Here is a 27,957-nt window from a genome sequence, read left to right as displayed (position 1 = left end):
AATGAGTAATGAGTCAGGATAAATCCTTTTCTTTTACAGCAGTTTAGAGAGCTCATGGACAGACTCTGAGCCTACTTCATGTATATGTAGAACAAGTGAATTTTAAATATCTATTTTTCTGAAAAGCAGATTTCTGGTTTCTGTCATTTTCTCACACAGGTTTGTAATCCAAAGCATGTTCCATTAGCAGGTTCTATAGAAAGAACTGATTTGCTTTAAATATTTGAATTAAAATAGGGAGGTAAAAGAACCGGCGCGATCCAGTTTTAACACTGAAACCTAAGATTTTCTTACTCCCTAACACTGATCCTAAGATGGCACTCTCCCTAGATAAGGCTTGCTTGCAAAGGGTGGCACTCCAGGCCAAGGAAGGTGTTTACAATAGTAGGAGACAGGAATTGAGCTGCGCAAGGTCAAGATGCCCAGTCGGCAAAATGACCTCAATTTTAATTCCTCTTGGGCCCAGAGTCTGAAGAGTTTTGATTCATCCAGTTTTTCCCAAGCAGATAAGTCATTAACTAGATTTCTGCAAATCATTTCCTCCTGCTTCTCTAATTCATCCAATTGTGTTTTGAGAAATGCATTAGGGAAAAACCAAAATGTAAACACTGAAGAGAAAACAACCCACTTTTATGTTTTTTGATTCTTTTCTTCCCTAACTCAAAACTAATCCTAAGTAAAAGATAACTTTTAAGTTAGAAGATTGGCATTAACACAGTCACCAAAAAGAGAAACAGTGACCAATTTATGAACCAACAGATGCTAGCGTTCATATATGAACCCCATTGAGGATAACCTTAGAGTCAAAAGAGTCTGTGTGAACAGCTTCTCAAAGTTGGGAGGAAAATCAATCAGAAAACTCATTACCCTGCATCAGCTGAAAAGCTAAGCCACAGCCTTTTCCATTAAATTTTGTTTCTGGGAGAATAAGATGCTCAAGTATGACTTTTCCCTGTTGATGAGGCTATCAAAGTCAAACGCAAGCACTGCAATTCCTGCCCTAACTTTCCAGCACTTAAAACAAGACAAGACAGAACTCCTTACCGGGCACAAATATGTGTGCACCTTCCTTGAAATCAACAAGAAATATTGAACTTCTTTGTCTCTCAGATAAAAATTATTTGCACCACAGAGATTCAGACCCAGACATACAAATCTACAACTGTCTTCATTTCAGTTATACCAAGGACAACGTTGTATACAACTTAACAGATCACTCAGCCATTTCACAGGGCTCCCTTTATCACTCAGAATTATTTATCTTGAAACAAAACAAACATAAAGACATATACAACCCCTACTACCTTTATCCCCAGAACACAGTTCCTAGAAATCCCAGCTTATGTGGTTTGCACTGAGTATGCTTCTTTCAAATACTCTGCGCATATATACACACAGACACATAAAAACACGGCCAAGAGAAGGGTCTGTTTGAGGGAATAGTTTTTTCTTCTGTGTGGGCCTGGATTGCTTGGGGGGGTGTAAGGTCTCTCTTTTAGCTTTGTAACCTAATCTCTTAGCTGGATATTTATGTGCAGGATGGAGAAGACTAGGTAATGAAAGGTCACTCTTCACATTTTTCAGCAGGTAGGAGTGAGAGGTATAGACCTATGTGCAACAATGGGGGAAGGGTGACAGGCCCACACAGGACCATCTGCCCTGCCCCATTGCTTTCATATAGTTAAAAATGGGGACTCTGGGTGCTTGATCACTGTCTCTTTCCTGTTTCCTCATTGCCTTTTAACCTGGTGTCCACCAGACTCTATTTCATGGAGTCACCAGTTTTGTGTGATATGAAATAGGATACTGAGATCAAATAAATTTTGGAAATACTGGATTAATAGACACTTGACAATTAACTAAAGAAGTTCTCAGAGCCTTTAATATATTAAAATGCCCTTTTCATTTTCTCTCTCTCTCAATTAGTTGACAAGGATGATACACAAAATATTTAGAAATCAGTATGGCCCAGATGCTGACCAATGAGAATGGACCTCAGCTGTAACTGCTGGTTCCACTGTACCCTTGAGAATGGGCTCAGTCCAAACAGCCACCCACATAGTAAGCAGTTTTTCCCAAAGAACTGTATTCATGTGTTGTCTCACAGAACTGGTGAGAAATGCTCTGACCAGGACTGGACCACCAGCTCTCTAGGGGTAGGATCAAGGCTCAGAATTCTTGCCACTGGGGTGCAGGAGAGAGGCAGCTCTGGCAGTGGGTACTAGTAGCACCGCAGATAGACTTGACCACAACTACAGCAGAAACGATTGCAAATGAGAGATGTCCCTCTGTCCCAGCTGCCCCAGGACTTTGTCCCTGGTGGGTCTGCAAGTGCCTGTCCAGGTGGCATTTGCAGCCAAAGCTCTCTTGCAATGAGGGCAGTGGAAGAACTCCCTCGTGTCTTACTAGATGGTGCCTTCAGCCAAAGCTCTACCCGCATTCAGTGCACACATGGCACTTTGGCACTGGTGGGGTACACTGCCCCTTCCAGACCCAGGGCACTCTCTCCAACCCTTTGGCCCTTGCAGGACTTGCCTTCTGCACGTACCCTCTGGTAGTTGGCCATATAGGAGTTGCACTGAAAATTCTGGCCACACTCAGAACACCTACTTACATGCCATGTAAATGGGTTTTCTGGTGTCTGATCAAGTGATGTCTTCACCCAAAGCTTTTCTCACACTTGAGGCAGCTGTAGGGCCTCTCTCCAGTGTATTTGCTGATGCCTGGCAAAGTGGGAACTCCACACAGACTGTTTCCCACACTGAGGGCATATGTGGGATCTTAAGAGACTCTATCTTCCTGAAGAAAAGTTGGGCCTAGAAGCGCTCCTTGGGAGCTCCTAGGCATGCCCTCCCAGTGCTCACTCTACCTTGGGTCCCAGAGGACATTATCTTCAGATAGTGGATAACATTCTAGGAGGTTCTGCTTCTAGTTCAGGGGTATCTCCCTCATTGTTAACTTACATCTCCTGCATATGTGACCCTCAGAATGTCCCTCTCTTCTAAGTGCTGGGAAGGGGGCGGTCAGAGACCCATTGTTCCTCTCTTTCTAGCTGAGAAAGCATACCCAGGTTAGGAATTGGAAACCTCAGAGAGACTACTATCCCAATACTTCCTGCATGACATAGTCTCCATAAAAGTCTGTCTGAGAGGGGTCCAGGCTCTGCCACTCCTCCTGAGAGAGGCACAGTGACACATCCTTGATGGCTACCAGGCCCTGCCTTATTCTTTCTTGCAGACTGTACCATAGCCTCCTTCCTTTACTTGACCTTTCCTTTTCTGTGATCTGGCTGAGAGAAGTACAGCTGCCTTCTCCCAGTCCCTGGTACTCCCCTCCTGGGGAATTGCTGGAACCCAGGGAGCTAACTGAGCCTTCTCCTAAAGGGACTGTGGTTCTTCTTCAAGGCCAAGTGTAGGCACTCCACTGGCCCTGGTGTTGTTCTCCATGGCCCTGCTTCCCAGTTTCCTCTCTGCAACTGGGGCTGTGCTTCATCCAGCTGTTCCCAGGGCAGCTGTCTGTTCAGAAAGCCTTTCTGTAGCAAGCACAAATTGTGACCCCGGGTTATCCTGGCCCAGTGCTGCCCACCCTGCTACCACCCCTCCCCTGGGCACGTGGCCTTCCCAGCAGGCCCGCCTCTCATCCAGCCAGCAACTGCCACTTATATATCTCTTGGGACATGATTTTAGTATATTGAAAGTTGTTTGACTCAGTTCTATAACTTAAACATTTTGATCCATAAATTTTGAGATCTGTTACTTATTTGTGCAGTCAGTGGATTTTAGAACTAAATTCTTATAAGTCACATTGTTTTTCACTTGAGTCTAGGGAGTATTAGTATCTGACCTTTGTCTGTTCCCTCTCATGTGCATAGTCCCACAGAAGCATTCATGTATCACCACCTGGTGTTCCCCAGCTTCTAGATTTGAAACAGCGATGGTAGAAGAAATTCAGGTGATGAAATGAACGGGAATTTCTAATTAATTAGTAAGGAAGTATTGAGAGTACTTGAAGTGTGATTTACCTCTATCAGTTATGATGACCAAATAGTATAATTTAGCTTGGAAAACATGACAGATTATATTTTATGAAACATTACTATAGAATTTATTTTGTAGTTGAAGTCTTTTTGGAACTTTTCTCCTCCTTAGGTATTATTAACTTATGTAAACCTGGAAATGCTGGAATCCAGTCTCTAATTGGAGTACTCTGCATACCAAATATGGAAATAAGGGTAGGTCAAACTTACTATAATTCTTATATTTCTGGCCCTTTAACAGAGAATTGTTTAAAAAGTTACTTTGGGAGCTGAGGAGATGGCTCAGCAATACCTGGGGTCACAATTTGTGCTTGCTGCAGAAAGACTTTCTGAACAGACAGCCTGTCTCAAGAAAGAAAGAAAGAAAGAAAGAAAGAAAGAAAGAAAGAAAGAAAGAAAGAAAGAAAGAAAGAAAGAGGGAGAGAGAGAGAGAGAGAGAGAGAGAGAGAGAGAGAGAGAGAGAGAGAAGAGGAGAGGAGAGGAAGGGGGAAGAGGGGAGGGGTGGGAGGAAGGAAATATTAACCAGGTGTGAAAGAAAAAGCATTTTGATTATGGAAACTGGAGGTATAGTTAAAATACATGGAAAAAGACCTCTGAGCAGGTAACAAAAACTTTATTTCCTTTCTTAGGGTGCTAGGGTTTGAGCGCTAGGACCTCACTAAGCTAGACAAGTAGTCTACCACAGAGCCACACCCCAGCTTATCAGCTGCCTTCTGTCCTTGTGGGTGGAAAAAACTCAAATCTGTTTCCAAGTTTGCACAATGGGAATAATGAAAGATTTCTTCAATTAAGTTTTGTATGTAATTCTCAGTAATTATCCCTTCTGTTATATAGGATACAATGAGTTATACTTTTATTAATTTTGTTAGACTATGAATATGGCCTTTAAAAAGTCTTTAAAGATTTATTCCATAAAAGTAAGTGAACTGTATTTGCTGTTTTAGCGAGGTCTGCTTGAAGTGCTTTATGATATATTTCGTCTTCCTCTACCTGTTGTGACAGAGGAGTTCATAGAGGCACTGCTCAGTGTAGGTAAGTACTGAAGTGCATTTGCCTGTGTGCTTAGCCACTGAGTCATCTTTCCAGTTCCCCTGAAGTGCATTTGTATCTGCTGCTTATTGTAATTATTATTTTTATTTTATGTGTATGAGTGTATTGCCTGCATGTATGTAAGTTCACCCATGTCATACAATGTTTGTAAAGGGCAGGAGAGGGCATCCTGTACCCTGGAACTGGAGTAACGGATGGTTGTTACCCACCAGTGGGTACAGGGATTTGAACCCACTGAGCCATCTCTCCAGTCCCCCATTTTCATTTCTTAGTATAATAGTATTGGGACTGTCTTCTTCTCACTTTACTTATGAGATACGTAAGTCCCAAAATGAAGAGAGTTGTTTGTATAGTTTTTATAGGGCACACGTAAGCATGTGCATGCATTTGTGTGTGTGTGTGTGTGTGTGTGTGTGTGTTGCATGTGAGTATGCAGTATGTTCGCATGTGCAGGCGCATGTAGAGTCTAGAGCAGGCCATTGGGTGTCTTCCTCTGTCTTTGTCCACCTTATTGCCTTGAGACATGGTCTTTCACTGAACCAAAAGCTCACTGTTTCATCTCCTCCTCTGGAGATCTGTCTTTTCCCCACCCCACCCTATACTGTAGGTGTAGACATGCACATCCCTCAGCATGCAGTAGCATTATAGGTATCCCCTGGTAGACCCAGGGTGTCCACACCCTTGCTACTCATAGCAGTATCTCTGTCACCCTCCCCCAAGTATATTATTGTTTGTTTTTTAACCAAAGATTGCTTTGATTTTCTGGATAACTGATAGTTCCACACTCATCTGTTTCAGTGTTGCATAATCGTTTAACTACCTAATTTTAACTCTTAGATCCAGGAAGGTTCCAAGACAGTTGGAGGCTTTCAGATGGCTTTGTAGCAGCTGAAGCAAAAACAATTCTTCCCCATCGTGCCAGATCCAGGTAGAATTTAAATACAAAAATGGCTTCAATTTATTACCATTGCTGCTTTTATGTAAGTCTGTGGACTATGTGAATCATATTTAGATTGTTTTGATTATGTTTGCTTCCAGGCCAGATCTCATGGACAATTACTTGGCACTAATACTCTCTGCATTCATCCGTAATGGACTTTTGGAGGTAAGATTCATAAGCCTTATTTTATTTTATATTGTCTTTTTAACAAAATTCTTTGCAGATCCAATATGTAGATGCAACATGTGTAAATATGCATATGCATACTTTATAGGTATATATACACACTGTTTTGCAACAGTGTTTCCTTTTTACTTTGTAGGGGTTGGTTGAAGTGATAACGAATAGTGATGACCATATCTCTGTTAGAGCTACCATCCTTCTAGGAGAGCTTTTACATATGGTAAGTGAAGTATTACATATATTTTATTTTTAGCATTTTATTTTATTTTATTAATTAATTTATTTTTTGTTCTTTTTGAGACAGGGTCTCCCTGTAGCCCCAGCTGTCCTGGGACTCACTATGTAGACCACGCTGGCCTTGAACTCACAGAGATCTGCCTGCCTCTGCCTCCCAAGTGCTGGGATTAAAGGCGTGCGCCACCACACCCGGCTAATTTTTAGCATTTTAATTGCTGAAACAGATTATTTGAATAGTGTTACCTTAACTCATAAACTTTCATTTTTATGAATGTTTATCTTTGTATTACAAAAGCCTTTGGTACCTCCTTCTGATAGATGATACATATCCATATCAGCTGGTTTTTGTAAATATAACAAATATAGAAAATACAAAATACTGAATATTAATTTTTAAAATATCTATTTTTATTTTATGTGTATGAGTGTATTGCCTGCATGTAGGTAAGTGCACCTGTATCGTGCAATGCCCGCAGAGAACAGAAGAGACCGTTGGATCCCCTGGAACTGAAATTATGGACAGTTGTTAGCTGCCATGTAGGTGCTGGGATTCAAACCTGGGTCTTCTGCAAGAACAACCAGTGTTCTTAACTGCTGAGCCATCTCTCTAGCCCCCTGAATATTAATTTTTAACTTAATTTTGATGTAGATATTTTGGTTCTTTAAATCTTGATTGCTCTCAGAAAGACCTCCTACTAAAGAAAGCAAGAAGTTGAAATAAAAAAAAATATATATTGCTTTAGTCTGCTAGAAATGTAATCCACACATTGTAGTGACTTCTTGATCTTTAGAAAGATTAGTACAAAAATTCTAAGTATAATTGTCTTTTCTGAATGTCAGTGAGTTCCATAAACTGACAATTTTAGATTTCAGAGAATGAGCCTCATTGAGGAGACTTGTGAAAACACCATGATTTTATGACATTAGTGACTTTTGGAAACTGTCTATAAAAGTAATTTGTCCATTCTGTACTCTTAGTAAATTAAGTAAGGAGGGAATTCTGTATGATAACATTTATATTTTTAGGTCACTAGTAGTTGATAAAATACTAAATAAAAGGAACCACTCAAAACTTCTTTAGGTAGAAGTGTTACTATAGCAAATCTCTTAGTATTGTATTATGAATTGTTTATATTGGCAGAGTTGTTTTTCTTTAAGTATGTTTTTTTCCTCCTTTCCTCCCTTTCTCCATGTCTTTTACCCCCACATAGCAGCTAGGCTGTATATGCCAGGGAGAGAATTGAACATTATAGTGTAACCTGTCTTTTTATCATTGAGTTATTTAGCCACTTGCTCTGTTCTTGTGTAGCCTATCTAGAACAGAACTAAATAGTACTGAAGACTCTCAGGTCAGTTTATCTGTATTTTAGTTCTTCAGATACCATTTTCTATAGGTATGTTAATATCAATTTCTTTTATATGAAGGAATATTTTATGTAAATTTAATCTTTCCCTTTCTTCAAACCCATAATTCTATGAATCATATTAAATATAAAATCTAGCTAAATTTAAGAATAGCAGTATTAGTTCATTACTTATTATTCACATGTCTTCTCTCTTTTACATTTAATCAGTTCACTTACCAGTTGAGTGGTGAAATTTTGCTAAGCAACCAGGAGACAGTGTTTCTTATTTAAAGATTCTTCTGTCTGTATGAGACTAATCTGTACTAAGAAGGTAGTTTTGATTCTGCAGAGCTACCATTTTTAAGAATAATATTTTGCTATAATCTTTTCAGGTCATTTAAGAATGAGTTTCAGTACTATTTAAATTCATAATTTAATAATAAAGGATATTTGAAAATGAGTTGCTTTATTAATGTTTATATCATATTTTAAAACCATTTTTTACATTTTTTAAAACCATTTTTTGCATTTTAAAAATAATTTTGTGTGTGTATGTATACTTGCTTGGCTGCAAGTACCCTTACCTGCTGAGTCTCCTTACAGGTTCTAGCCTGTCATTCTTATTGAAAGTAAATGAAACTTAAAATTATAACTAATATGTATTGGAAGAAATGAGTTAATTTAGTGAAAAACCTTGAGTTTTTAATAGCCTTGATTTAGGTCTAGTATGTCAATATATAAACTCATGAGACATTGTTTCATTTTAGGCAAACACAATTCTTCCTCATTCACACAGCCATCATTTGCACTGCTTGCCAACTCTAATGAATATGGCCGCCTCCTTTGATATCCCCAAGGAAAAGAGACTGTAAGTATTAAAGCTTCAGCAAAATGTGCACTTGATATATTACATATTCTCCTAGATAACCTTCTCTTCTTTCAGAATTGGAGGGGAAAAAATAGTATAGATAAGTTTCGCTTGAAAATTCCTTTGGAAGCCTCACATAAACAAGAAAGGTTGTACTTCTCAAAATATTTATAAGTGATAAATTGACCTTTTCTTTTTGATGTTTCTGGACAAAGACAGGCTTTACCGCATGCCTAAGATGATTTTTTTAATTTGTTTGGTTTTGGGTATTATAATTTGAAAAAATGATGTATGTAGACCACCATATGTTGTAGAATGCAGTTCAATAATTATTTGGAACTATAAACATTTGTTGCTAAATTATATATTCTTCAAAAGTTTAAATAGCTTTAGTAATACGAAAGTGTACATATGGGCTTTACTACAAAAACAGTTGTTCATTTTAATTTTGTCAGTAGCACTACTGTTACGTTGTAGATGAGTTGTATTGTCAAACAGGGCATTCTGACTTGAGGCTTACATCATAATGTCCCTTTCAGCTTTTAAGTGAGTAGTTTCATGGTGGCAAAGTATGCTTTCTGAAAACCTGGAAAGTGTGTGCTCTGTAAAAATTATGGTCGTAGTTGCAAATTTCAGGGATCATGAGGAATTGAAGTTTGTGTTTGAAGTAGCAGTGATAGTAGTACTCTTTTTCTTTAGCTGCTTAAACTGTCTTTACTGACAGATTAAGAACTTTCCAATCTGACCTCATCCAAAATTGTTAAATTTTGCTTACCAGAAGTTCTGAAGTTGAGACTTAATTGCTGCCAAATCATTGAAAACTTCTCTTTTATATACTACAAAGAAGGAATTAAATATTTTTTAAAATTATAGATGAATGCAGAAAATAATGTTCAGTGGATACTAGTAGCATTGATTATATGGGTGAGCAGTGCAATTTCATATAAACAAAAATCAGTTTCAAGTAAAATAAAAACGTGAAAAACAAAGCTTTAAACCTAGAAAACTAGTTTTCTTAACCTTATATAAGGAAATGTGTGTATTTGTGTGTGCACGTGTGTGTACATGCATCCATGGTGTGTGTGTGTGTGTGTGTGTGTGTGTGTATGTATTTGTGTGCGTGTGATAGGGGATGGGGAATGTTCTTGGCATGTGTGTTTGGAAGCCAGAGGTTGACATCCAGTGTCTTCCTGTGTTGATTTCCACCTTATTTTCTGAGACAGGGCCTCTCATTGAACTTGGTGCTCACCTTTCAAGCTAAGCTGGCTGGCCAGCCTGTGAGCTCCCAGGATCCACTTGTCTCTGCCCTCACCACTGGAGTTAGAGTTGCACACCACAGTACCAGTCTTTTAAGTATGTGCTGGGAATCTGAATTCAGATCCCCTTCATGATTGTAAAACAAGCACATCACCCACTAAACCATCTCTCCAGACCGGTATAAGGAATTCTTAAAACTAATACACAAAAAGGGACCACCACTTCAGAAGTCTGTGTGTGTTTAAATCCAAATTATTCAGGTTTCTTCATGTAAATCAGCAGTATTGTTGATCTTTGTTATTGTGCTTCCATGTTTGACTAAATAGTTCACCTTTCTTGGTAATCTCTATCCTTGAATTTATGTAAGCTTAAATAACATAGCAGCCATCATTTTAAAGTTATGCTAGTCTTGCTGCAGTGTTGATTTTTTTTTCTCCCTCATTAGGCGAGCCAGTGCAGCACTGAACTGCTTGAAACGCTTCCATGAAATGAAGAAACGAGGACCTAAGCCTTATAGCCTTCATTTAGATCACATCATTCAGAAAGCAGTTGCAACACACCAGAAACGGGATCAGTATCTTCGAGTTCAGAAAGATATATTTATTCTTAAGGTACTGACATGAAATGAAGATTTTTAATTTATACTTTCCTAATTTCTAACAGTTGGATTTTAGTATACATGTACTTGTCTGAATTTTTCACTTTTAATCATGCATATGGATTTTCAAAATACTAGCTTTACCATGACTAGACAGCTGAGAGCTGGGTTTGTGAGGTTGTAATGTGTGTGCACATGTGAGTGCATGTGTGTGGTGAGCTCACGTATGTGGAGGCCAGAGGATAAATTCATACTGTTCCTAAGGCACCATCTCCCTTTTATTTTATTTATTTATGCATTTATTTATTTTTATTTTGGTGTTTTTGAGACAGTCTCCCTATATTACCAGCTGGCCTGGAACTCACTATGTAGACCAGCCTGGCCTCGATTTCAGAGATCTTCCTGCTTCTGCCTCCCAAGTGCTGGGATTAAAGGCATGCCCCACCATGTCCAGCTTTCCCTTTTATTTTTTTGAGACTGGAGCTTTTACTTGTCTCTTTAACTCACCAAGTAGGCTGGTTAAGTGGCCAGTGAGCCCCATTGGTCCACCTAGCAAGTGTGTGCCACCATTCTCAGCATGTGTGGGTTCTAGGGATCAAACTCGGGTCCTCTTACATGCAAAATTAGCAGTTTACCGAATGAGCTGTCTCCTCAGCCTTTAGAGCTAGATATTTATTACTTAAAAAGAAAATTATTGCTTATCATTGATGATCTGTTCATAAACAACATCTTTCTTTTCATTTTTAAAATTCAAATATAGTTTTCTGGTATGAAGACTAATTGTCCTTCTTACTATTTGGTGATTTCAGGATACAGAGGAGGCTCTTTTAATAAACCTTAGGGATAGCCAAGTCCTTCAACATAAAGAGAATCTTGAATGGAACTGGAATCTCATAGGGACCATTCTTAAGGTATGACAAAATACTTCATGGAGATTGCTTGGTTGTCTTCATTTTCTTACTAGAATTTATTACACTTAGGTGCTTAGGAGTTGACAAATATACATGTGTATAATATAACATATTATGTTTTTCTAGTGGCCAAATGTAAATCTAAGAAACTATAAAGATGAACAGTTGCACAGGTATGTAAAAACTATTGTGCATTTAAACTTGAAGAACTTAAGTTTGTATTATATTATGTTTAATACCTGCTAAAAAATAAGTTTTAAAAAGATACATTTGTCCAGACATTTTAATAATTAGTGTTTAATAGATGCATACATTTTTAATTGTAGTCTTATAATCACAGTACATCAGCTAATTTTTTCTCGTAATTTATATACTGCTTGTAGCTTTGATCTGCCAAAATAATTACGATAAGTTACTTAAATTAGGGTAATATTAACTAGGTAGTGATCTTAACTCTAACATGAGGATGACAATAAGAAGACTGAATGTTTTTATTATGCAACTTACACTCAACCCCATCTTTCAAGAGTTATCCATTCTTTGTCTTAACCTTGTCTGTTACCACATGTCTACAAGGCATGCTAATGTTGGTGGCATATAGAACACTTGGAGTTTCTTTGCTGTTCTCTATTATACTTGTGTATTTTTCACTCCTGAGTTTTGACTAACCCGCTATAGTTACTGATCTCTTTGGATAACGGGGCCTTAAGTATGTTAGAGAAGTCCATATCATTAACATTTCTTTCATTGTATTATTTCGTGATATGTAATTTAATGTCTGTATTAAGTTTTGAGAAGTACACAGGTCATTATCAGTTATAATGAAATGGAGAAGCATACTGCTCTCATCATACTCTTTGAAAACTAAAAATGATATCTTATTATTTTCTTAACTCCTTATACTTGCTACCTCTCTGAATTTTAAGAGTTATTGAAATAGTAAAATTTATGTTCATAAATTCAGTTATCTAAATTCAGGCTTCCTTATATTTATTCACCCTTATATTCTAGATATGTTATCTCTGTTTTTGTTTAGTTTTATTGTTGTTGGGGTCAGATGGTTGTTATCTTTGTTTTTTTGATGCAAGGTCTTTCTGTGAAGCCCAGGCTGCCTGGAAACTCATGATGTAGCCCAAGCTAGTTTTGAACTAATATTCCTGCCACTCTACCTCCTCAGTGCTGAGGGTTGTCATTGTGTGCCATCATGCCCAACCACATCTGCATTTTCCCCTCTGTTGTATTTCTTTTAATTATCTCACTGTAAAATTCTTATTCTGCAAAAATATTTTTGCAGTGATATGTTTTTTAAATATTGATGAAATGTGCTCAAGTGCTTAGTAAATTTCATAACCTGAAGGCCAATAGTCTTTGACTTACTTATTATTTTTACTAATTTTATTTTTATCTTAGGTTTGTGCGAAGACTTCTTTATTTCTACAAGCCAAGCAGTAAACTATATGCGAGTCTAGATCTTGATTTTGCTAAATCTAAGCAGCTCACTGTTGTTGGTTGCCAGTTTACAGAATTTCTCCTGGAGTCCGAAGAGGTAAGCCCTCCCAGTATTTTCAAGCAAATTTTTTTTGTTGAATTTGACCCTTCTTCCTCTGTTACCGCCCTCCAGTTTACCTTTAATTCCTAGTTGATATAAGTTGTATTTGAAATATAAGCTCAGATTTGAATCCTTAGTCCCAACCTAGTTGTGAGACTTGGGGAAATTATCTGCCTCTAGATGACCTGGTGTACTCTCAAACAAGATGAGAAAATGGAAATAAGGTCTTCTCCAGATAACATTGTATTGAAAGGGATTATAAATCACGGCTACTTGTTGGTCTGTATCTGTTATGAGGAACTTTTCAGCATTACATTTTTGTGGCTGATGGAGGTTGACTTTTCTACTTACAGGATGGACAGGGATACTTAGAAGATCTAGTGAAAGATATTGTTCAGTGGCTTAATGCCTCTTCTGGAATGAAACCTGAGAGAAGTCTTCAGAATAATGGTTTATTGACTACCCTTAGTCAACACTACTTCTTATTTATTGGAACACTTTCTTGTCATCCCCATGGAGTCAAAATGCTAGAAAAATGCAGTGTATTTCAATGGTGAGCATTCTCAAATTTTGTTGCAATGTAAATCTGTACTTTATTTTTAATATGGTCAGATATACAATATGCTTTTTAGGTTTTGGTAAATGCTTTTCTTTCAGAGTGTTCATATTTATATAGGCTTTTAAAAATACTTGTTGAATTGTTTTAACATACCCCTCTACACAAATTAGTAATCATACATGGTAATGGATGTGTTAGAATCTTATCATCTGACAGGGATATAGTCTAACCAAGTTGTATATCTTGAATATTATGTCAGTCATTTCTCAGTAAAACTGAAAAAACATTTATTGAATTAATCATTATAGTAATTTCTAATAACCCTCTTTTTTTTGTTTTTTTTTTTAGTCTCCTTAATCTTTGCTCCTTGAAAAACCAAGATCATTTGCTAAAACTTACTGTTTCTAGCTTAGACTATAGCAGAGATGGATTAGCTAGAGTCATTCTTTCAAAAATCCTGACTGCAGCTACTGATGTGAGTATATTATAGGCAGTAAAACTGTATTTTCATAACCAATTAATTCTAGCACTTTAGGCTAAATAAACTCTTAAAAATATGGAATAGAAATTGAGTTTACCTTAAAATTTTATCTCTATCCTTACATGGTAGAAGAGATACTATAATCCAAAAGATGGTTTTTCCAGGGAGAGGTTTATCCATTATACTCTAGAAGTGCTATCCCTTGTGATTTCTCAAACACAAGAAACTCAGTCATCTAATTTGTGATAGTTGGGAACTGTATTGGCACAGTCCCCTTAATAAACATTAAAAAAATTCTTTTAGTCTCGGCTGGAGAGATGGCTTAGAGGTTAAGACTCGTCACTGCTCTTCCGAAGGACTCAGGTTTGGATCCCAGCACCCACATCAGCAGCTCACAACTGCCTGTGAGGCCATTTCTCAGGATACCAGAGGGATCTGACCCTCAGGCCTCTGTGGACACTGTACTCACATGCATAAACCCATACTTATATACATAATTAAATTTTTTAAAAATATTTTATTTATTATTTTTATTTTATGTATATATTACCTACATGTGTGTATCATGCAATGCCTGTGGAGGTCAGAAGGTTTCGGATCCCCTGGAACTGGAGTTACAGACAGTTGTTAGCTGCCATGTGTGTGCTGGGAACTGAACCCGTGTCCTCTGCAAGAGCAGCCAGTGCTCTTAACCGCTGAGCCATCTCTCCAGCCCCAAAATTTTTAAATATTAGGGGCTGGAGAGATGGGTCAGTGGTTAAGAGCACTGGCTGCTCTTTCAGAGGAACCAGGCTCAGTTTCCAGCAACCACAGAGATTCACAACCATCTGTAACTCCATTTCCAAGGGACCTGATGCTCTCTTCTGCCTCAGCAGACATACATACATGCAAACAAAACAGTCATATGTAAAAATAGAGCTTTATAAAAAAATAATTAAAAAATAATAAAATTTAGACTCTCTGAGGAACTCCTTATGGAGCCTTTTTTTTATTTAAAAGATCAGGCTGTTTGTCTGGGAATATTTATATCAAGAATGAACTAACTAACTGGACCATCCATGTCAGTCCTTCTGTCTCTTTCAGGTAGCAGAGCTTTTTCTAAACAGAATAAATAGGCTATGATGAATTTTTGTAATGTATGCATTTTTCCTTATAGGCCTGCAGACTGTATGCAACAAAACATTTAAGGGTTTTGTTGAGAGCTAATGTTGAATTCTTCAACAATTGGGGAATTGAGTTACTAGTAACTCAGTTACATGATAAAAACAAAACAATTTCTTCTGAAGCTCTTGATATCCTTGATGAAGCTTGTGAGGACAAGGTGAGGTTTGGTTTTGTTGTTCTTATTATAATGAAATATTTAAATGGAATTTTTATTAAAACATTGCATTTTAAGTGACTATTAAGAAAGCCTACTGTGGATAACCATTTTGGAAAGAAGAATGTACTGTCATTGCATAGTTGCTAATATGATGATCATCTCTTTAGGCGAATCTCCATGCTCTCATTCAGATGAAGCCAGCTTTATCCCACCTTGGAGACAAGGGCTTGCTTCTTCTCCTGAGGTAATTTTGTTGTGTTTTCTCTGGTCCTGTATATTAAAAATCTGACTGGGAAATACTCAACTTAATCTTACCTATTTTAGAATTTTCACAGTCTTTCAATATTGAAGCTGTTACTGTTTTTCAGTAGTTTGTGTTTGTTTAATCTTTCTTTCTATCATGGTTTTCACTAAGTATTGTAACCAGGTTCATTCTTTTTGTAAAGATTATGAAAATTTATCTAAAATTGAAATTTTAATAAATTATATTTTACCTTTTATTTTAGACAGGGAAATAGTACCAGCTCTGTTAGCTTCTTAAGCACATTCTTTGAGTTATTTTAGATCTTTAAATATTTTCTGTTGAACTCAATGTTAAAACTATGGCTTGTTTTAATTTATAGATTTCTCTCCATTCCAAAAGGATTTTCCTACTTGAATGAAAGAGGTTATGTTGCAAAACAATTGGAAAAATGGCACAAGGTAACTTCTTATTAAAGAAGATATAATTTGTTGGTTTTGTCTTAGGAAATAGATAACTACATTTCTCAATTTAGAGGATACTTTTTTTCATGTCACCAGTGTTTTAAAACTAATGAATTTAGGGATGGGAATGCAGTTCCGTTGACAGAGCACTTTTTTAGAATGCACAGAGCCCTGGGTTCAGTCCCTAGCACCAGATGTGGTAGCATAACACTTGAGAGGTCGGAGAGGTCAGGGCAAGAGTATCAGAAATGTGAGGCCAGTCTGCTGCATAAGACCCTGTCTCAAAAACAACAACAACAAAAGTCACTTAAAAAGGCATTGATAAATGAGTTTATCTACTTCTGGACTGTAGGATTTTTTTTTTTTTTTTTTTGCTTTTCATTATATTTGTTTATTTTGTATGTGTTACATATGTGGTCATGTGTGCCATGACATGTGTGAAGGTCAAAGGACAGCTTGCTTGAGTTGGTTTTTTCCTTCCACCATGTAAGTTGGGAGGCTCTAACTTAGGTTGTCAGGCTCGGTGGCAAGTGCATTTCAGCTGCACTGACTGCAGTCTGTCACAGTTGTTTTTAACTTTAATAAATCTAAGAGCAACCTTCTTGCTGGCATAGTTAGGAAACCCTAGGAAGGGAGTAGTTTGAAAATATTAGACATTCTAGCTTTGCTCTAACTGGTTTATCCCTATGACTTCCTTATTTTGTTTGAAGCATTATAAATTGGCAGAGCATCTTAGAAATCATGGTCAAAATGATCTCTACCAATATATATTGACTACTGACTGACCCATATCTCTGAGGAAATTCTTATTTATTAATTGTGCTGAAACTTTAAAGCACAAAATTTTAGACATAAAGTCTTCTAATAATTGATAATTTGGAAACTGAGAACAAAAGATGTGATCATTGATTTCTTACATAGACTATAACTAAACTAAAAATTCGTAAAATTGATTGCTATATTATGTTAATTATACTATTAAGAAGATAACAAATCTAAGTGCTTTGACATAGGTATAAAATATGAGTGTTCTCAACAAGCATATGTAACTATGTAAGATAACACAAATTTGGGGCTGGAGAGATGGTTCAGCGGTTAAGAACACTGGTTGTTCTTGCAGAAGACCTGGGTTCGAATCCCAGCACACACATGGCAGCTAACAGCTGTCCATAATTCCAATCCCAGGGGATCAGACAGCATCTTCTGACCTCCGCAGGCATTGCATGACACGGGTCCACTTACCTACATGCAAGCAATACACGCATATACATAAAATAAAAGTAATAAATAAAATTTAAAGAAAAAAAGAAAAAGATAACACAAATTCCTGGTTCTACTCAAGGATTAGCAAAGGAAATGTTGCATAGGCCGCCCGGGGAACGTGGTATTCAAAATGGTCTTGAGGAATAAGTAAGGAAATAGATTGTAAGACGGAAGAGGGAACAGAATAAATCTATAACCTAATAGATTTGTGAAGAAAGCCAGATGCCTGTGTAGTTAGTGGTAGAATGAGTAGAAAACTGCAAAATGAGGCAGGAATGGTAAATTGAAGCTAGACTGAAAGGATTTACAGGCTGTATACACTGGGAGAATTACTGCAAACCGCAACTGTGCTTTGGAAACATGGCAGGTTGCTGTGTAGAAATGGAAGTTTGATCATCAAAAGATTATCTTCTAGACTTTGATAAGAGCATTAGCAGTAGTTTGTAAACAAAGGAAAAGGAATTTGTTGAGTGCTTGCCTTCGAATTTTGTGCTTTTCAAGTATTATTTCACTTAATCTTCACAGTAATACTATGAAATATATTATTTCCAATTTGTGAATGACAATATTGAGGCTGAAATAAACAAATTATCTTAGATCACAGAGCTTGAAACCAGCAGAGCAAAGGCACTTGCCAAGTTCTTTCTGAGCCCAACATGCTTTCTACTGTTTACTTCAAAGTTGGAAAACTGTTTAAATTTTATTAATTTTTGAGACAAGGTCTTCCTATGTAGCAGAACTTACTATGTAAGCTGCCCAGCAGCTCTGTCCTCCGCCTCCTGAATGCTGGGATTTCAGTTACAAGACAACATGCCCAGCCTTATTTTACTTTAATTTTTTTAGCTATTTTTGTGTAACCTAAGCATGGCCACACAAACAAATAGTATTTTGTGAGGTAAAAAATATATGACATCTATAGTTGATCTGTTCTCAAAGTTTGTTGCAACACAGTTACGCATTTTCGTTAATTGTGACTGCTTTTTCTGTAATGCAGAGTTAAGGAGTGCTGACATGTATGCCCTACGGAACCAAAATATTTATTCTCTGGGCCTTTTGTAGAAGAAAGTTTACCTGCCTCTCATAAACTGTGGTTTCTGAGAAGAGAGTCATGAATAATAAATACATAGACCAGTTCTTTATGACTCAAAACCTTGTAGATAATTTTTCACATAATTATTATGGCTAGTGGTTATTAACTTTCATGTGTGTCATCAACTCTCTTCTAATTCATGACTATTGCAATTGTGTTGTTTTGGAAAGCATTTCATTTTTTTATAATTGCTTTGTATTTCTCTGGTATTTTGACTCTCATGGTTTTTGACAGCTTGGATTCAGGACATAAAGTTCTTTTCTCACCACGTTCCCCTCCTTTACCTGAGCATTTCTTTCTTCTGGATGAGATGTTAGGTGGATCTGACAGCTTTCCTTGTCCACTAGCTAACAGCTTACTTGCTTTTTAAGGTTATAAAACGTCCATCCCAGCATGCTATTAAAATGTTACTCATTCAGTTTTGTACTTCTCTCACCCAGCACAGGCCTGGTTGTAGACTTAGAAAAGGGCAGTGAAGAAAGGATTTGGTTCATTCCATCACCGTTTTTTCTCATTTTCTTCCTCTTTAGACAAAATTGTATGCCTCTCCAGGTTTGGGGCAGGAGGAAGAAGGGGTCATGAACAGATTTTCACACTTGGTCCAATTATATGGGCTTATTGACTCTTGAGTGTGCCAATACCCACGATTGAATCTTTTCTTGGGGCTGCTTCATGATCTCTCATTTACAGATCCTAGACAAGGCCGGTGGTTTCTTTGTCCGACTGCCTGTTTAAATCACCTCGTGGTCTCTAGAGGGCCATAACTGGTATAGAGGAGAGTGTCTCCTTGCCCTTCCAGGTCCATCTTTTTGGACAAAATCCTGAAGATAACCTGTATTGCAAACCCAACCCATTTTATAGCTATAAACCAGGCTACTGACTTTTGCTAGTATTTTCCAAATATTAGAGATTTACCAAGTATACCACATGGATAATAGTCTATGAAAAAGTTCAAATAGTTGCCTTAATGAGATTGGAAATATTTATTACAGAGGACAGCATAATGATAATGGTTTGTTGAAACCTCATTACTGTTACAATAAATATAAAACCTGAAGAACTGGGAAGACTTTTAGTGGGCATAAGTAGGACATCCAAGTACTTTAAAATGAAAAATAAGTTTTTTGCTCCTTTATTCTGCCTTTTCTGAAGATGCCGTTATCAAGTCCTTTCTCCTGCACATACATGTTGTCTACATCTGTGTGTGTGTGTGTGTGTGTGTGTGTGTGTATTCTCATTTAAAAATATAAATTGGGGGCTAGAGAAATTTAAACGACTCAGTGATTAAGAGTACTGGCCGCTCTTTCAGAGAACCGGGTTTGGTTCCCAACACACACATGGTGGCTAACAGTCATCCCTAACTTCAGTTCCAGGGAATCCAACACCCTCTTCTGACCTCTATGGGCATTGCACAACATGGGTACACTTACATGTAGGCAGTATACTCATGCATAAAATAAAAATAATTTTTAAAATATTTAAAATCAGGACTGGAGAGATGGCTCGGCGGTTAAGACATTGGCTGTTTCTGCAGGAGACCTTGGTTCAAATCCCAGCACCCACATGGCAGCTAACAACTGTCTGTAACTCCAGTTCCAGGGGATCCAACAGCCTCTTCTGTCCTCCACAGTCATTGCACGACACGGATGCACTTACCTACATGCAGGCAATGCACATATACACATAAAAATGATAAAATATTTTTAAAAATATTTAAAATCACAAATGGATTCAATTTGCACATGTAAATAAAACTCAATTCTTTACTCATTTGTCTTAGAGAGCTTTTCAGAGCAGTATATTCAGATTGACCTCATTCTTTTTTTTAACATTTGTGTGTGCTTTGCATATACTATGTATGGCACATGTGTGGAGGTCAGAGAACAACTTGCAGGAACCAGTTACCTCCTACCATGTAGGCCCTAGCGATTGAGCTCCAGGTTGTCAGGGTTATTGGCAAGTGCATGTACTCACTGAGCCATCTCACTGACCTCTATTTCATTCTTTTAAATGACTGTATAACATTATCTATCCTGTATTAATGAGCATTTACATTGTGCCCAACTTTTATTTTTTAAATGGTATTTGCTAGATCTTCTTCTATATAGAATACACATAAAAATATTTTTATGGTTCTGCAAAGATATAAATTAGATTAAAACTTTAAAAATATTATTCTTAAGGCAAAGAGTATACTGGAATTTAATTTCTAATAGATGCTGCCAAGTTGCCTTCCAAAGATGTTTTACCAGTTTCTGCTTACAATTTGAAGTAGAGAACTTCTGTAATTTAAAAAAAAAAAAAAATTGAACTCTGCTTAAACAGTGAATTAGAATTTTTTTCAAGTGTTTGTAGGAAATAATTTTTACTGTTTGACCTGATTTAAATCGGTAGGAGAAAGTATTTTGAAAAGTGTTGAAATTATATGATAAAAATTCCATTAATTACCTTTTTTAAATTTCTTGTGAATATTTTCAGAGTTTAAAGTTACAAAGGCAACTTTTTAATGGAAAAGAGATTTCAAATATGATAAAAAATATTTCCTCACTTATTTACCTCAAAATGCTAATTGAGAAGAGGATAAAGATAAGCAGAACTTTGTAGATGTGCTAGGACATTTGCTTTCACAATACTCATGCTTTACCTTCTTCAATACATTTTAAACATACTTCTTTTATTTTTCTCATATTTATGCTTGTAAGATTTGCTAAATATCTGTCAAAAGTTTATCGAAGGTCATCATGATGCCGTATGGAATTAAAACAATGTTATCTTCTAGGAATATAATTCAAAGTATGTTGACTTGATTGAGGAACAACTTAATGAAGCACTCACTACTTATCGGAAGCCTATTGATGGTGATAACTATGTTCGTCGGAGTAACCAAAGGTATAGTTCAATCAGGGGGTCCACTTTTTACTGCCTCTCAAATACCAAATTTAAAACCCCAGCGGACCTGGAGCTCACTATGTAGACCAGGCTGACACTGACCTCACAGAGATCCTACTGCCTCTGCCTCCCTGGCACTGGTATTAAAGGCACACATCACCATTCCCACCCCAAAGCCGACTTTTAATAGGTCATTTTAAAAAGTTTTTTGAGGACTCCTGTATATGGATGCAGGGGGGGAAAAATCTATGCATAGCATCGATTGCTCCAAATTTTCACTGGTTAAATATGCTTCCCATTACACCATTCAGATATACTCCATGTTCTCAATCCAATTTACTTTTCTAGCCTCAACTTCCTTAACACTTCAGTACTTTGAGACCTGAAAAAAAATTTTTTTTTCAGAGAAATACTCCTTTCCTACTTCAGTGGTTTTATTTTTTGGGAAATATATCCAATTTTATGTATTGAATTGAGTACATTAATAGTTATTTATGTAATTCCCATGTTTAAGTATACCAGTAACTATTTCAATCATCTTTATCGTATCAGATTACAACGACCTCATGTCTATTTGCCTGTGCACCTTTATGGACAACTGGTACACCATAAAACAGGCTGCCATTTATTGGAAGTACAGGTAAAACATAATTTTCTTCTTTTAAATCAAAAGAATAAAAAGAAAATCTTAATGTTGCTAAAATATTATCTTTGCAAAGATTTCTCAGAAGTCATAAAGTCAGTGGTATAATTACTTTTAAAGTCCTCTATCTTATAGTTGACTTAAGCATTCTATTATTATAATCCTTAGAGTGTTACTGGCTTGCATTCATTTCCCTGACTTTTCTGTTGCCTTTTGAATAGCTAAATTGTTACATAAAGTAAGCAACTCAGCAAAAGTCTTGAGTTCTTTCTTTCATAGTTTGTTGGAGAAATTAAAATCTACTTACGTACTGAAAAATCAAGTTCTCTTTCCTTTTAAATTAAAATGAACCCAATGAAGGTTCTAGTATCCTCAATGAGCAACAAACTGAAAGCTGCTTTTGGCAGCATCTCCCCTATTCTCTTGTATTTCACAGATCTAGCAGGCTCAGGGAAGCAGTTGATCTTTTGAATATAGTATGTGTGGTGCTTTTATGGCTCTGAATATTTCTTGCAACTAGGTGCTTTCAATAAATGTAATCTTTCTTTTACTCAAGAAGTAAATAGTTTCAGAAATAATTGTGTGTGTGTGTGTGTGTGTGAGAGAGAGAGAGAGAGAGAGAGAGAGAGAGGAGAGAGAAAAAGAGAATGAGAGCAGTACTAATCTATGAATTTAGTGTCAACCTGTGCCCCGCTTTTTCTGAGGCAGAGTCTCACCATAATGCCTCAGACTCACAATCTTCCTGCTTACTCATTCAGTCTCCTGAGTACTAGGTTTAATGGGCATATGCCACCTAGCCTGGCTAGTTTTTTGTGTCAGCATTCATCTCAGAAGCCCAAAGTTGACAGACATATACTCCACAGTTTTATCTATTTTTATATTATATCTATAAGGACTTTTGGGGAAGTATCTTTATATTAATATTAGAATATACATTCAATAAAAATTTAAATTAATTGCTTGGTATTCTAACCTATATAGTACGGTTAAAATCTGACCATTAATTTTAGAGGAAATGATAATTTCTAATTAAAAGAAATAATGGCCAGAGAAATTGCTGAGCAAGTAAGGTACCTATTCCCAAGCCTGATGATCTGAGTTTGAGCCCCAGGAGCCACATGGTTAAAGAGGCAAACTATCTCTAGTGAATTAATAAAATGTAAAAAGAAATAATAAAAAGAAATAATTATAACTTATAATACTAGGTGCCAAGTACTTTGTTAACTAAGCAACTTTGTATGTAAAATATTCATTAAATAACAAACCCTTGTAAGACAAGTGTTACTATCCCTTAGGAATTAGGAGATCAAGGCATGAGGAAGTTAAGTAACTTTTGAATGGCTGATTTGTTGTATAGTTAGCATCAGCAGAGGCCTAAGTTCTTTATGATTTGTTGAAAAATCAAAAATTTTATATGCTAAAAAACTTTAAGTGTCTTTCTTCCTTTCTCTAGAAAGTTAAACTGAGCCTGATGCCAATTAGTGACAAGTCTAGAATATGAACTCAGAACCTATACACTCATGTGGCCTCCTTAAAAGTTTATATAAAATTTCTTTAGTTTTAAATACGAGAAAATTACTAAAAGCAAACCTTCAATTGGCTTAGTGATAAAGTATAAGGAAGTGCTTTAAAAGTGTGGTGCTTTGTTACTTACACCGTACTTCTTTCTTTCTCCAGAATATTATCACAGAACTCTGTCACAATGTTCGTACACCAGACTTGGATAAATGGGAAGAAATTAAAAAACTGAAAGCTTCTCTTTGGGCCTTGGTTTGTTATGTTAATTAACATTTCTGTAACATTTTTGCAATGCTTAGAGGGCTTTTTGTTTTGTTTTTAGAATTTCCCCATTAATACTAAATAAATTAAAATTATTTTACCTCAGACTTGTTCTTAGATTAATATTCAAAGACCACGATTGTTCCTGCCAATTTTAAGATTATTTTTATGCTGAAGAGATTATTATTTTTATGCCTTTTGTTTTCTTGCCAAAACAAATAGAGTATTAGCTTACCTCCTCCCTTGCATCCTTTATTTGATGCCTTTTTTGCATGGATTTCTTTTTCCCCTTCTCTGATAGATGAATTTAAATTTGTTTCTTGGTAGCTTTTCAAAATATTAGTCTTATAAATATATTTGGTGTGTTTTGACAGGGAAATATTGGCTCATCAAATTGGGGTCTCAACTTGCTACAGGAAGAAAATGTGATTCCAGACATACTAAAACTTGCAAAACAGTGTGAAGTTCTTTCCATCAGAGGGTATGTTATGTACTTGGGAAATCTTTTGAATGAATATATTCTTTTTTCTAAATGTTTTATTTATTATTTTTATTTTATGTATATGAGTGTTATGCCTGCATGTAGGTAAGTGCACCCATGTTGTGAAATACCCGTGGAGGACGCAAGAGGCTGTCGGATCACCTGGATCTGGAGCTATGAACAATTGTTAGCTGCCATGTGGGTGCTGGGATTCAAACCCAGGTCTTCTACAAGAACAGTCAGTGTTTTTAACCACTGAGCCATCTCTCCAGCCCCTTGAATGAATATATCCTTATTCACAAATATATGTAAGGCAAAAATACTTTGTGATCCATTATTGTTGATTCACTGTAAATCCTAATGATGTCATATTTTTAAAATTTATTTATTCAATAAACTCTGCTGAATATCATTTCATTATAATATTGTTTAATAGTAATAAGAAAAATTTAGCATGGTTGAAATGGTCCTATAATTCAATAGCATATATTCCAAGTTTATACTAAAGAAGTTAAAGATATTTTACTAATATCCTACTAAACTACTTTTGTTTCAGTTATTCTTATCAGGGATATTTGCATGATTTCTAATTGTTGTTAATTTATCCCTAACTAGTTTAAATACATTGTTTCCCACAAACTAAGTGATTTTTAATGTATTTTAAGGAAAATTTAGATGTTCATATGACGTGTAATTTTATGACTATTCAGGAAATCTCATTTTGGAATTCTAAACTCTTGCTACATTTTTTACATTCAGGACCTGTGTATATGTCCTTGGACTCATAGCTAAAACCAAGCAAGGATGTGATATTCTAAAATGTCATAATTGGGATGCTGTGCGACATAGTCGGAAGCATCTGTGGCCAGTTGTTCCAGATGATGTGGAACAGCTTTGTAATGAACTCTCATCTGTTCCAAGCACCCTCAGTTTGAACTCGGAGTCAACCAGCTCTAGACATAATAGTGAAAGTGAGTCTGCCCCATCAAGTGAGTATTGTGAGAGGTTCACATAAAATTAATTCATATTGACATTTTAATTTTTGAATTCAAAGCTTGAGTGTATTTATTATATTCTGGGTTTATATTTTTCTATTCCAATTTTTTGGGGGGCAGGGCATGGGAGGATTGGGGAGATAGCATCTTGTGCAGCCTCCGCTGGCCTTGAGCTTGCAATATAACCAGAGATGACCTTGAACTCAGAACCTTCCTGCCTTCATCTCCTGAGTGCTGGGATTCAGGCATGTACCACCATAAGTAACTCCAAGTTACATTCAAAGATAATTATTTGACAGTAATACTCTCTTGGAGACTGCATACCCTTTACAACAGTGATTATTGCCACCAGCCTAAATTGTTCTCTTCTTTGGCATTTTAAACAGTTGTTAGAAATTGTTTGGTCAGAGATAGAAGTTTTTAATATTCCTTCATTTGCTTATTTTTTTCTTTTTTTTCATATTATAGATTATCGAACTAGAATCTGCCAAGAGATTCATGTCTTCATTAAATGTTGAAATAGTGGAGGGGCCACACATGTTGGCAGTAGTAGAACACTTGCCTATTTTGTATAAAATAGTGGAATTGTTAAAAGATAGAATGTCAGAAATAAATTATATGTAAAACAGCATGTGGTTTCAAGACCTGTGCTAAGTGCTGCTAGTTGTTCTTACATACATGCAGGCAAAACATTCATACATAAAATAAAAATAAATAAAATTTTTTTTAAAAAAAAAGAAGATACAACAAGCTAGGCCTGATGGCACAGGCCTGTAGTTCTACCAGCTACTCAGGATGCTGAGACAGGAAGCCTGCCAAGGCTACAGAATGAGTTCAAGGCCAGCCTAGGCAACTGTGAGAGGCCCTGTGTTCAGTCCTCGATATCAGTAGGAAAGCAAAAAAAAGACAACATGAAAGAGCACATGTTGGGGACATGGCTTAATGGTAAAGTATTTGCCTGGCATGTACAAAATATCTCCAGGACCACAAAAAGGAAGGAAGATGGGAAGGAGGGAAAAAACTTCATGTTAGCTGGGTGTGGTGATAGGGGGTGATATGTACCTGTGTAATCCCAGCACTTGGAGGCCTGAGGGTTGTCAAAAGTTTGAGACTGTTCTGAGCTACATAGTGAACTTGAGGTCAATCTAAGCTGTAGAGTGAAACCCTGTCTTTAAAAAAGTAACTGGAGATCCTCATAATAATATAATCTTAAATTTTACTCTCATCCAAACTTTAACTTTCTAGGGAACATTTTTTTAACTGGCTCTTTATTTTTTGATTTTCCTCCAGATGACTACTTACAAGATGTGGTATCTCTAAGCATTATGATGAATGTTTCATTTTCCTGTGCTTTAACCAATTGACATTTGCATTGTAGGCATGTTCGTACTGGAGGATGACAGGTTTGGCAGCAGCTCTACAAGCACATTTTTCCTTGACATCAATGAAGATGCCGAGCCAGCGTTTTATGACCGACCTGGACCAATAAAGGATAAAAATTCATTTCCTTTTTTTGCTTCTAGTAAACTTGTGAAGAATCGTATCTTAAATTCACTTACTTTGCCTAATAAAAAACACCGTAGTAGCAGTGATCCAAAAGGAGGAAAACTATCGTCTGAAAATAAGACAAGTAACCGGCGAATCAGAACCCTCACAGAGCCCAGTGTTGACTTTAATCATAGTGATGACTTCACACCCATCTCTGCGGCACAGAAAACATTGCAATTAGAAACTTCATTTGTTGGGAATAAGCACCTAGAAGATACTGGTAGTACACCAAGTATTGGAGAGAATGACTTAAAATTTACCAAGAGTTTTTGTACAGAGAATCACAAAGAAAACACAAGCCGAGAAAGATTAGTTGTAGAAAGCTCAACAAGCTCACATATGAAGATCCGCAGCCAGAGTTTTAATACAGACACTACAACAAGTGGCATAAGTTCAATGAGCTCAAGCCCCTCACGAGAGACAGTAGGTGTAGATGCTACAACTATGGATACAGACTGTGGGAGTATGAGTACTGTGGTAAGTACCAAAACTGTTAAGACAAGCCACTATCTGACACCACAGTCTAACCATCTGTCCCTCTCCAAATCAAACTCAGTGTCCCTGGTACCACCAGGTTCCTCACATACACTTCCTAGAAGAGCGCAGTCCCTTAAAGCACCCTCCATTGCTACAATAAAAAGTCTAGCTGATTGTAACTTCAGTTACACAAGTTCTAGAGATGCCTTTGGCTACGCGACATTGAAGAGATTACAGCAGCAAAGAATGCACCCATCCTTGTCTCACTCTGAAGCTTTGGCATCTCCAGCAAAAGATGTGCTGTTTACTGATACCATCACCATGAAGGCCAACAGTTTTGAGTCCAGATTAACACCAAGCAGGTGAGCAAATACATACTCAAAAATGAATGTACATGGTTGAATTTTAAGATTGAAATATAAAACGTTAGTTAGATTGAACATCACATAAGCCAACCCTCAGAACTCACCTATTTACCATCTGTAGGCTATGAGCTCCTTGTTACCCGATATGATTTGAAATGGATTCTTGCAGCTGCGAGGGGGGTGGGGAGAAATAAAACTCCATTAGGCCCTTAAAATAAACATATGCTTTGCAAAGATACACAAGTCACGAGCTTTTTTTTATTTCTCGCTTCTGCAAGGATCGATTTTAAAAAGAAGCATGTCGGGGGAATCAGGAGCTTAAGACCTACAATAACAAACAACCTTTTCAGGTAGGTCAATTTAAAGCTCCAAAAGTTGACCTCTTA

General features: G+C 36.7%; 1 protein-coding gene, 1 non-coding gene and 1 pseudogene across 5 annotated transcripts in view; 2 read left to right on the top strand and 1 right to left on the bottom strand.

Annotated features, from left to right (window-relative positions):
* Positions 1-27,957, top strand: part of Rictor (RPTOR independent companion of MTOR complex 2) — a 151,650-nt gene that overhangs the window by 101,687 nt on the left and 22,006 nt on the right. For 2 of the 4 annotated variants that reach the window (XM_029567781.1, XM_008842089.3), the window contains exons 11-32: positions 4,149-4,231; positions 4,981-5,068; positions 5,924-6,014; positions 6,125-6,191; positions 6,349-6,429; positions 8,560-8,660; positions 10,363-10,528; positions 11,325-11,426; positions 11,553-11,599; positions 12,837-12,972; positions 13,329-13,528; positions 13,883-14,009; positions 15,172-15,336; positions 15,504-15,580; positions 15,960-16,038; positions 21,174-21,283; positions 21,836-21,923; positions 23,604-23,696; positions 24,080-24,186; positions 24,946-25,175; positions 26,560-27,568; positions 27,850-27,921. In XM_029567781.1, the coding sequence (XP_029423641.1) occupies positions 4,149-4,231; positions 4,981-5,068; positions 5,924-6,014; positions 6,125-6,191; positions 6,349-6,429; positions 8,560-8,660; positions 10,363-10,528; positions 11,325-11,426; positions 11,553-11,599; positions 12,837-12,972; positions 13,329-13,528; positions 13,883-14,009; positions 15,172-15,336; positions 15,504-15,580; positions 15,960-16,038; positions 21,174-21,283; positions 21,836-21,923; positions 23,604-23,696; positions 24,080-24,186; positions 24,946-25,175; positions 26,560-27,568; positions 27,850-27,921 (3,319 nt within the window). The remainder of the gene's footprint in view (positions 1-4,148; positions 4,232-4,980; positions 5,069-5,923; positions 6,015-6,124; positions 6,192-6,348; positions 6,430-8,559; positions 8,661-10,362; positions 10,529-11,324; positions 11,427-11,552; positions 11,600-12,836; positions 12,973-13,328; positions 13,529-13,882; positions 14,010-15,171; positions 15,337-15,503; positions 15,581-15,959; positions 16,039-21,173; positions 21,284-21,835; positions 21,924-23,603; positions 23,697-24,079; positions 24,187-24,945; positions 25,176-26,559; positions 27,569-27,849; positions 27,922-27,957) is intronic. The other 2 variants (XM_029567780.1, XM_008842090.3) reach the window with 2 other exon arrangements.
* Positions 2,170-3,869, bottom strand: LOC108491287 (annotated as a pseudogene).
* LOC115071888 lies at positions 14,130-14,292 on the top strand. The gene has a single exon (XR_003850947.1). It is a non-coding gene; the product is annotated as a U1 spliceosomal RNA (small nuclear RNA).

The sequence above is a fragment of the Nannospalax galili genome, unplaced genomic scaffold (assembly GCF_000622305.1).
Source record: "Nannospalax galili isolate Female #2095 unplaced genomic scaffold, S.galili_v1.0 scaffold139, whole genome shotgun sequence".
Classification (NCBI taxonomy): domain Eukaryota; kingdom Metazoa; phylum Chordata; class Mammalia; order Rodentia; family Spalacidae; genus Nannospalax; species Nannospalax galili.
This window is presented reverse-complemented; position numbering and strand designations above follow the sequence as displayed.